The sequence below is a fragment of the Gloeophyllum trabeum genome (assembly GCF_000344685.1).
Source record: "Gloeophyllum trabeum ATCC 11539 unplaced genomic scaffold GLOTRscaffold_00007, whole genome shotgun sequence".
Classification (NCBI taxonomy): Eukaryota; Fungi; Basidiomycota; class Agaricomycetes; order Gloeophyllales; family Gloeophyllaceae; genus Gloeophyllum; species Gloeophyllum trabeum.
This window is the reverse complement of record NW_006920416.1, coordinates 1,701,529-1,711,622: the sequence shown is the minus strand read 5'-3', so window position 1 is coordinate 1,711,622 and position 10,094 is coordinate 1,701,529. Positions and strand designations below refer to the sequence as shown.

At 55.1% G+C, this 10,094-nt stretch overlaps 4 protein-coding genes across 4 annotated transcripts in view; 1 reads left to right on the top strand and 3 right to left on the bottom strand.

The window, feature by feature from the left end:
- Positions 1 to 641: 641 nt before the first annotated feature.
- On the bottom strand, positions 642 to 2,427 carry GLOTRDRAFT_93877 (uncharacterized protein; the record flags this gene model as incomplete). Its single annotated transcript, XM_007868361.1, has 7 exons — positions 642 to 1,283; positions 1,358 to 1,441; positions 1,527 to 1,793; positions 1,836 to 1,949; positions 2,027 to 2,181; positions 2,259 to 2,318; positions 2,397 to 2,427. 7 exons carry the CDS (start codon positions 2,425 to 2,427, stop codon positions 642 to 644), a joined length of 1,353 nt encoding a protein of 450 aa, XP_007866552.1.
- Positions 2,428 to 3,758: 1,331 nt separating this feature from the next.
- On the top strand, positions 3,759 to 5,102 carry GLOTRDRAFT_106097 (laminarinase; the record flags this gene model as incomplete). Its single annotated transcript, XM_007868360.1, has 8 exons — positions 3,759 to 3,904; positions 3,961 to 4,125; positions 4,178 to 4,363; positions 4,418 to 4,531; positions 4,591 to 4,705; positions 4,772 to 4,859; positions 4,909 to 4,965; positions 5,029 to 5,102. The coding sequence occupies 8 exons, from the start codon at positions 3,759 to 3,761 to the stop codon at positions 5,100 to 5,102; spliced, it is 945 nt and encodes a 314-aa protein (XP_007866551.1).
- A 1,438-nt stretch (positions 5,103 to 6,540) lies between these two features.
- Positions 6,541 to 8,772, bottom strand: GLOTRDRAFT_121550 (FabD/lysophospholipase-like protein; the record flags this gene model as incomplete). The annotated part of the gene is made up of 6 exons (XM_007868359.1): positions 6,541 to 7,064; positions 7,126 to 7,167; positions 7,224 to 7,472; positions 7,538 to 7,689; positions 7,746 to 7,885; positions 7,955 to 8,772. The coding sequence occupies 6 exons, from the start codon at positions 8,770 to 8,772 to the stop codon at positions 6,654 to 6,656; spliced, it is 1,812 nt and encodes a 603-aa protein (XP_007866550.1). The 3' UTR covers positions 6,541 to 6,653.
- A 413-nt stretch (positions 8,773 to 9,185) lies between these two features.
- Positions 9,186 to 10,094, bottom strand: part of GLOTRDRAFT_76822 (Aldo/keto reductase) — a 3,948-nt gene continuing 3,039 nt past the window's right edge. The window contains exons 10-11 of the mRNA XM_007868358.1: positions 9,879 to 10,072; positions 9,186 to 9,487 (exon numbers count right to left, since the gene is read on the bottom strand). Coding sequence (XP_007866549.1) covers positions 9,434 to 9,487; positions 9,879 to 10,072 — 248 coding nt within the window. The 3' untranslated portion in view covers positions 9,186 to 9,433. The remainder of the gene's footprint in view (positions 9,488 to 9,878; positions 10,073 to 10,094) is intronic.

The following is a 10,094-nucleotide window of genomic DNA, read 5'->3' as shown; positions in this document are numbered from 1 at the left end:
ACTCCCGCCTAGAAAACCACATCCACGACCCAGTAATAAATACATGTCATGAGAAAACACAAGGGTGCAATGAAAGCCATGGGTGCCTCAAAACCTCTCATGCCACCTGAAAACCCAGTGGGAAAAACAGTGTGGAGAGAGGAAAGCTACCAGGCATTGTACAATCTGCAGCTTATCAAACATAAGGGTGGGCAGGGAGGGAAAAGCAAAAGGTAGCCTATGTGGAGCCCATATAGCGCGCTTGAGTGAGCGCGTCGTCGCCGTCGAAAGCAGGAGCTGTCACTGTGACCTGCGTAACGCTCACATTCATACAAAGTCTATATTCTATGCCTCTGCTCGTTCCTCACGGCGGCATAGAATTCCGAACTGGAAGGTTGATGGTGGCAACGATACCGGTTCTGGCTATTACGGCGTCGTGGCATTGTAGCGCTGCAGCCTAATGTTATAAGACAAAGCGGGAGGTGTCTTCGAACAATCACGAGGTATGAGATGCGCTTCGGGTATCTTGCTAAAGGTGCGGCGGAAGCACTGAGGGCGAGCTAGACGGCTAGACAGCGGGAGAACAGTGTTGACCACATATTTGCTATTGACCTACAGAGATTTTTTCATGTTACAGCAACCGTACAGCGAGTAATAGAAGCTCATACACCATTCTGAGCTCTTTCTTTAGCCCTACTCTCTAACCCGACCAGGATGGCTACGTATTCACACCAAGTCGCCTTCCTAGTCCAAACTAGGTTCGACTCCAACAACTCATGAAATTTGTCAGGCTCCCGGCCACTGATCACAGCGTCCAGCCACGACTCCCTCATTCCTATTTTGCTGAGTGGTGAATACAGATGCCTGAGGCTGGGACTAAGCGAGCATAGGAACTCGCTTACGCGATCCTGCCCAGTGGTAGTGCAGTTCGAGGATGGGATGGCCATATCAGCCTTAGCTGGCAATGACATCGCGGTCATCAAGCCACGGCAATCAAGGGAGGTGACGTCTCTGTCCTCCAAGAGCTTCGCCTCCATTAGATCTCGATAATGGGGGGGCCAACGGCGAATGGCATTCACCCAGGCCATATCCTTTACCCCCAGAGTGTCGAGGGCTGGCCACAAGCACTCCAAGCTGGGAGTGAGTGAGCGGAGGAAGGCCTGGACCGGATGATCATCATTGGCGCACGGTCGAGGGGTGCTACATTCTGAAACATCGTCGCCGGGGGATGCGTTGGACGGGATTGCGGGACCGGAAAAGCGGGGTTTCGCCTTGGGGCGGTTCTGTATGATTTCGACGTACGCCTGGAGAAGCGTCATAAGGCCATAGGTATGCACCATCAGAGGTCTGGCGGAGAGTATGAAGGAGGAATACTCACGCGGTTGACTCTCGGAGGTACAGTCTTTGGCGGCGGCGACGGGGATGGCGACGGGGATAGCCATACGAGAGGACTTCCATTTCGCTAACAGAAAGAAGTGTCAGTCGCATCAAAATAGCCTCAACAGGACAGCCCCTTGTCCAAATCTGACCACATCTATAGGGCGCACCTTGCTTAGCAAGGACATGTAGTCACCCTCTTCTGCGTCGTTTTCCGCCTTCCTTTCCTCCGCAGGTTCCTTTGAGGCCTGGCAGCCCGTGCTCTCCTTATCAACGGCCGTACGGCGTGCGCCTTGCAGCCGATGTTTTCTTGACTCGTCAGACTGTACCACTCTCTCTCGCGCGCGAGACTTTCGGCGATGTAGGTACTTGGACAAGTATTTCTTTAATATCCCCGTGCGCCGAGGAGTCGCGAATATGGGGAACGTCTCTTTCGCCTAGATAACGAAAGTGGATTAGTTACTATATAGGTTGTGCACGATGGGATGTTCGAAACGTGCGAAAGATATGAAGTTCTCCCAAATGCCTGGTTCCTGCTCTGTGACAAGTTTGTCCATGTCTAGATGTTCGCTAGCCAGCTCCCGCACATCGCACTACCAGTTAACAAATCAGTGGATATTAGTAGGACCACTGGCACGAGGTGCCAAAGCTGTGGTAAGCAGGAACTCACAAACAATTTATACCGGTCTGATTTCGAGAGCTTCAAGCGTTCCATATAGTCCCCGTAATCTGTACACTTGCTGGTCGAATGGGACATCTCCACGGACACCGGAACAGATTCCTTAGAGGGGTAGGTCGACGCTGGCAAGTTGCGGTTGGGAGTACCTGATCGTGAATGGACGTTTGGGTTTTTCCAAAGCAGACATCAGTATCGGATCAATCCAATATTAGTTCCTGCTTACGGTCGTTGAGATGACCATTTGATAAGGGCGTCTTCGTGCCGTTTCGATACTCCCGTACGTCTATATCAGCATAATTCAGTGCCGGAGTTGACGTAGGAGATTCATGTACGTATTGACGAGTTTGACGGCGGCACATACCTTTGCCCACCTTGGTTATATGCACCGACATGATGACAACGCAGGTAAATAGAAAAGCAGCGAGGGCCTTGAGCTGGGTCAGAGAGAAATTTGTGCCCGTTCTGGCGTGAGTTGACGACGATTGTTATAAGGGGAAGGTGATCCTGAGTAAGCAATGATTGGGGCGAGGAGCGGCTTCTAGAAGCACAGAGCGTAAGTGATTAGCTGGAAAGTGTGAGTTCTAGTCGACAGGCAAGAGATATCGCAGGGCTAATCTCAGATATCGTAGCGCTATCTTAGCAGATCATGGCACCAAGCCTCAGGATGCCGTCGAGTCAGTTGCTCGCACGCGACCCGTACCTTGGGACTCGGCATTTTCGGTGGAGAAAAATTCATACTCGATAGACAGCTCGATTCCTTGGTAGGCTGAAATAAACACCGCGCTACAGAACGTCGACCAGACCCGTTGAGAGCTTCAATTTCTCGAACCAACACGACGCGTCGTCGAATGAGCGTCGAGTCGCGCCGAAGCCCTCAGTCACGTTACCGCGATTAGCGCCTGGGAAGACCACTGACCAGCATTGGCATTTGGGGGCCACTTCCACTAGTCCAGGGTGCAAACGTCTTACAGTCTCGGATCGCATCCTTCTATGTGCAATCTGCGCTATACACTGTTCTGATGGTCGTTGTGAGCGTCAGCCACCATCCTCCGATGGACGCAAAGGAGCCGCCCTAGGAGCGCGTCGCGCCAACGAGTTTAACGACTCGCATGAAAACGCATGTCACGTTACCGCGACGCCTCCGAACTCCGAAGAACTTCAAGAAGGTTAATACGAAGTCTGAGCTCTCCTCAAGCGTGCCGGATCTTACAGATACCGGGACTGCATGACCAGGGGGAGTATGGACTTCCCTGTTCCTTTGCTTTTTATAATCCTAACCGTGGGTTGCTGCACTTATCTGACCCATCATAGGGACCTGCGCGATTGCTCCGACGGGTTCTTTTCCTGTTTCTCTTCATCCGCTATTGGTCGGTGGATGCAGTGCGTAATAAGAACACTTTCAGGTTTCTTAAGCTCTGCAACCTCATGGTGTCTATTTGATCTTCTTATTTATGGATCCTCCATCTGACGCCACCCCTGTCGAAGATCATCCGCCCGTCCCATGGCTAGTAACCGTGCGGCACTCCACCCCATTTGCCTCCATATGTGCTTATTCTCGTCCCGAGCCACCTGAAGGGCGTCGGCTTATGCTCGCGCCCGGAGGCATGCCAACGGGGAGCTCATGGGAGGTACAGTATAAGACGGGATGTGAGTGATTGCTTTCGTCGTCGGATACTTCTCCTTCTCTTCCCCGAATCGAGTCCCTTCATATCTATTGTAAATCATGCGCGCTGCCGCGGCCCTGTTCTCGACTTCCTGGCTCACCTCCGCTTACGCTGCGTCCTACTCACTCAGCGATAACTGGGTAGGACCGGCGTTCCTCAACACCTGGACTTTCGAGAACATCGCCGATCCCACCAATGGTCGAGTGTAAGCTTATTCGTGCGTGTGCCGTGATATCTCAGAGTGTTCTGACTCCCATTCAGGACCTACGTCGATCAAGCGACGGCTCTGGCTCAAAACCTCACATATGTGTCCGACGATACCCTGATTATGCGATGCGATGATACCACCGTGCTCAGCGCCAGCGATCCGGGTCGGAACAGCGTGAGAATCAAGAGCGACAAGGCGTACACCACCCACGTAGCAGTGTGAGTTCCTACCAGTTCTGCCAGCTGCCCACACCCTCATGTAGTATGCTAGATTCAATGTTCGACACATGCCCCAGGGATGCGCGACATGGCCGGCGATATGGGAGACCCTCGAGTCGGATTGGCCAAACTCCGGCGAGGTCGATATCCTTGAAGGTGTGAACGACGAGTCGCCGAATGCGAGTACGCTCCATACGAGCGCGAACTGTACGATGCCTGCTAGCAGGACGCAAACTGGGTATGTTCTTGTCCTTCTCTGATCCTTGTAAAGCGTCGACGGAGTTGCTGTTAGCACGGCCACTGGTAACGACTGCTATGGCGGAGACAACGATAACGCTGGGTGCGGGGTCCAAGCTCCGACTACGAATAGTTACGGGCCCGAGTTCAACGACAACGGCGGCGGATGGTGCGCCTCCATTCTTGCAATTCTCCATCACTCGAACACTGACTCCTCTGGCCCCGTAGGTATGCCATGGAACGTACGACAGACTTCATCAAGGTCTGGTTCTGGGCGCGCAATGACGGGACTGTGCCGTTCGACGTCTACTCCGGGCCAGCTCAGATTGACACGGATAACTGGGTACGTCTCGACGAGCCCCAACATCCTCATGTTTAGAACACTAATAGGGTGATATCTAAAATGCAGGGAACGGCAACAGCATACTTCCCGAACACGGACTGCGACCTCGCCTCACACTTCGGCGAGAACAACATCATCTTCGACTTGACGCTCTGTCAGTGACCTACTTTCTCCGCATTATCACGTATACTGACTGTGCTCAGGTGGAGACTGGGCCGGCGCCGTCTATAGCTCGGACGGGTGTCCAGGAGATTGCGTGAGTGAGTAGCTTCCACTCTCATCCGGCCTTCTTGGACGCCCATTGATTCCTATTCATAATTTAGCGTACGTCAACGAGAACCCGTCGGCGTTCAGCAACGCGTACTGGGACATCGCTTCTGTGCGGGTATACCAATGATTCGTTGAGCATGGATAATGCTGTGGATTGTGGATTGCGTGGTCTCGTTTCGTCCGATACCTTAATGGGCGATGTTAGGTTTATACTCATTTCTGGGCATTCTTCTGATATATGAATCGCAAATGTATCATTTACGATCATACACGAGGAACGGTGGGTCTTCTTCGCGCGGATTGCACTTGTTCCGCATCTGTGTGAGGCCACTATTGTTATCTGTGGAGCGGGATCCGACGTACGTTGGTTGCGAACCTGGATGTCGACGACGTCTGCGGGGAAGTTCGTGAAGGTGAGAGGATTCGTTTTGAGTGATCAATATCCCGATTTACGCCCTGTTACTTGTTTGCATATTTGCACCAGCGCATGGGAGATATCATCGATGGCGTGAGGCTCGTTAGAGCATAAGGAGCACCATTTCCGAGGAAGATCCGACAACGTTTCGTGGAGGTTTGCGATAACACCGGTCTGATCCTGCGTTGCCTCGCGCTCACCGATTTCTTGAGATTGAATTCCTAGGCATTGGCCAATTCGTTGGAGGTGGTTGCCAGTGGTTGTTCTCGGGATGGTCACTATTCAAGTCGAAGGCTACATGATAGAAACTTGCATCGAACCCTGCTGGGGTCGACCTGATTCACGAAACTAAGTTTCTGCACTCATCTTGGGAAGAAGACGGCACCCTCCGCTCCACGTATCCATGATGTTCATGACGCCTGGACCAGTTAAATATCGACTCCAAGCGAGAATACGACTCTACCCTTCTCCTTGCCTAGGTCGTGTGTTGACATGAGAGGTTTCACTATCGCACCAGTGCAGATTGTCGCCCTCTTCATAGAATGTATTCTCTACGGTTTGGCCCATCTCTGCATCGTCTGTTTTTGGGAGGTAAGGCCGACTGGGAGTAACGCGCTCTACCCGGTGTCAGACTGTGTACGTCAGACTGTGTACGTTGCAACCATAGTCTCTTTGCCCTGGAGCTGATCATCGCCGCTACCTAGATTGTTCAAATTATCGTAAGGCATCTACTTTGCTCACATGCCTCCATACTCACCTTAAATGCGATACCTTCGTAGAGTATTGCTTTTGAGCTCATCATGATCAGAGTCCGAGGGAGCCTTTCATTAGAAGGCGGATAGACTCTCTCAGGTGTAGGGCGTAGGAACGCAATAGTGGGATATACTTCGCCTCGCGCTGGACCGAGGGTTCCGACCCAAGTCTACCTGAACAGAAAGATTTCCCAAGTTTGGTCCGTTGGGGGGTCAAGGGATGTCCGACGTGAAGAGCAAGATCATGGTGATGCAGACTCGGTGCTGGACATAACTTTCACTGCTCCGTAGAAGTTGCGCAGACCTGGTACCACACAGACAAGAATCCTTCTCGTGAATCCTTTCAGTGCTCATGGATGCTTGTACGTGTTTGAGACTTCCCACACACGCCTATGTTTCCCCTTATATTTCTCTTGGTTCGTGTCATTATCAGAAGTCCATGTTATTGCCGTAATAAAGCCAGCGAGCCCGGACATCTACTATCCATTGCGGCCCGAGCTTGAACTCATGTTCAGCTCCAACAATACCTCGCCATACAACTCTCGCAAACACCTGCCCTCGCAATCTCCTGCCTCTCCCTCTCGCGATCAACAACCGCACACGCCAAACACGCGGCCCACTCTGGGTCCGTGCTCTCCGCCTCGCTCGCGGGGTACCCCTGCGTCGCCATATCGAACGTCTGCGTGAGGAACGCCTGGATAAGCGGTTCTGTCCACGTATCATCGGACGTGTTCGTCACAGCCATTTGCCCCTTCGGTGGGCCGCCGTTTGCAATATAGATGATCAGCGGCGTTTCGGGCGTTTCGCAGCCGAAGAAGGTCGGGTGGAGGGTGAGGTTCTCGGCGATGAAGGTGGAGGTGTTGAGAGGGATTGGGGGGAAGGAGTAGGCGGTGGGGAAGAGCGCAGCGCGGGTGGCTGAAGACTAGAGGAGCGCGAGAGACTAATCAGGTGAGTGCCCAGACAAGATACGTGAATGGACTTACAATAAAGTCACCGCCGGTCGCATAGTTGTTGACCTCAGCGTTCTACACGTTTTCATCAGACTTTCTGCGCATTTTACTCCCATCGTCACACTACTTACCACGTCGATAGCAATCAAAGCATCCACTGCCCTTGCCTTGACCAGCAGCGGCTGGATCGGAATCGCCTGTCCATCATTCCCGCCGTCTACAATATTCAAGTACGTCTCATTCACTTCCGTGAAAGACCCATTTCCTTGCCCTTGGAACGGGTTTGGGACGAGCCCAACGTCGAGCTGCACGCCCGGCTGTGTGAATGATTCATTCACAAGAGTGATCCAGGGGCCCGCGGTGGCCATGATGGCTGCCATCTGTTGTATCCGTGGTGCGCAGTGGTGAGATGACGCGAACGTGAAGCGCGAGGGACATGGCTTACGGAGGAGTTGGATTGGGAGTAGTAGTCGGACGAGCCGCCGATAATGAAGCTGGCTTGCTCGAATCCTGTCACACAGACGGTCTCATTCGTGGTGCCGAGGTATTGCATGGGGGCAAACGCCGCGAGCTGCGGGTCGTAGGAGCCCATCTCGTCTGAGGTACATATGCGGTGAGTTACAGAAACCGATTATTGCGTCGCGGACACTTACAAGCGTTGAATTCATAGATGACATTGGAGGGAGGGGTGTTGCTTCCAAGTGCCTCGGGTCCGTCGGGTCCGTAGGGGTACTTTGACCATCCATCTGCAACTACGATGGGGAATGGCTGCTCGCGCGAGGCGAAAGTGGGACTGAAAGCAGACGTAAGTACTGGCTCTGCTGAAAGTTAATTTTGAAAGTTAATTTACGATGTCACTCACACATTCGTCAAGTCCGAGAACAACACTCCCGCACCGTGAACGGTGGAGTTGTCAAAGAAATTCGCGCCAGTCGTTCCATTCAAGAAATGCCGCCCCATACTCCTGCTGAGCAGATCCACGATGCTCACAGGCCACCCCGCCTCGTACTTGCCCATGATATCCCTCACAGTCTGGTTCATATACTCTTCGTTCATCGCTTCGTCCGCACTGTCGGGGTACAGCGTCAACGTCCCCCACTCTGTCACCCAGCCGCCATACCCACCCTCCACCGGGTCTGCAGGGCCGAGCACAAGCTCCTGCGCCGTCGGGAAATTCGCCTGCGCCAACGAATACACCAGCCAACTCCCGCCGCTCAAGCCCGCGAGATAACTCGTCGCCTGCAACAGCCCGCCCGTGCCCCTCGCAACACTGCTCCCATTCCGCGCATCCAGCGCATTCAGCACCCCAGCACCAAACAGCGCCGCGCGGTACGCTCCGCCACTGCTCGCAATCCCCACCGTCGGCATCTGCGCGGGGTCCTCGCTCCCGAGGATATTGTACATGTACGCGGGCAGCGGCACCTGCGCGGTGCGCACGACCGTGTCGAGGTAGCGCCTGAACGCGCCCGGGAGGACGTCCGCGCGCTTCGCCGCGATGTACGCCTGCTCGCCGGGCGAGAGCGTCTGGCCCGCCGCGGGGTCGCCCGCGGGGCGCACGAGCGCAAAGCCCGCGGGGCACGCGCCGGTCGTGGGCGTGTACGCCTGCGCGGCGGTCTCTGCGCACGCGGTGAGCGCAAGCGCGAGCGCGAGCGCGAGCAGCGCGAGGATGGGGCGCTGCATTGTGGGTATGGCGGGCGCTTAGGCGTCAAGGGAGGATAGGCATGATTTTATGTATCCCACTCCCGGGCAGGCCTGACGGAAGGTGAGCAGCGCGGGGATATGTCGGACGTGATTTGCAACGCTGCCATACCAGTCGCGCTCCACAACGCCGAAGGTGGCGTAAATATAACTCGAGCGTCCCATCAGCTGACCGTGATCCCGCGAGAATGTACCGGTTCTCGTCGGATTGTGCGAGTCACCTGTGCTAGCCGGGTCAGCTGGGAGAAAGTTGGGATATTTGGGTCAGTTGGGTGGACGAAGGGACGTGCGAGGGAGGAAGGGGAGGATAATAATACGACGGCTCTCAGCTCGCTGTCTTCCCTAGATCAGGTAAGTACACGCCTGTGGTGGACTACCGCAGCGCTGGATCATAGCAGGGGGTGCAAATTTGACGTCCGTACCGCCTTCTTCACATAACTAGCTGGGCATCCGATCCGGCGGGAACGCGAACCCTAACCACGGCACATCGAATGCCATACGAGCCTAACGATACATACACACAATTCACTTTTACTTCCTTCTTGCCCTGCGTTCCGCTTGTCCCTCCGCGCACCCAGCCCATCCCTCTTCTCCCTTCTCCCTATCTCGAGCCCGCCAACGTGACGGAGGCGCGGTGGCGCGCCTAGTAGATCGGGTCGCGCCCGTGGGGGTCGAGCGGCGGGCGGCCGTACGTCGCCTGCGCATCCAAGGACCATCGGTCAGCACACATCCAGGAACAAGAAAGCACAGCAGTGGAAAGGAGGGGGAAGGAAGGGGGAAGGAAGGAAGAAAGCCAGCAAACGGATTCCGCGTCCGTGCAAACGCGCACCGCTCACACCGGACGGCGCCACACAAAGGCAGCGAAAGCCCGCTCCTGCTGACACCCCCCGCCCGTGCCGCGCCGCGCTCCACCATAGCCCAAAAACCCAAAACCCACACCGAAAACCCCAAACCCACACCCACACCACACCCACAAAACCCCATCCCACAAAACCCCAACCCCAACCCCCACCCCCACCCCCACACCCCCAAACCCACACCCCATCCCATCCCCATCGCAACCCAAACGCCAAACCCAAAACACTCACATATCCCTCCGGCCGATTCCCCAATATCCCCTCAATCTCCGCCTCCACCTCCGGCGTGATCCGCGGGACGACGTCGATCGCGCGGAGGTTGTCGAGGACCTGCTCGGGGCGCGACGCGCCGAGGATGACGGTGGACGTGGTCGGGTGCCTGGCGACCCACGCGAGGGCGAGGTGTGTCGGGGTGCAGCCCAGTTCTGGTGTGGGGGGGGNGGGGGG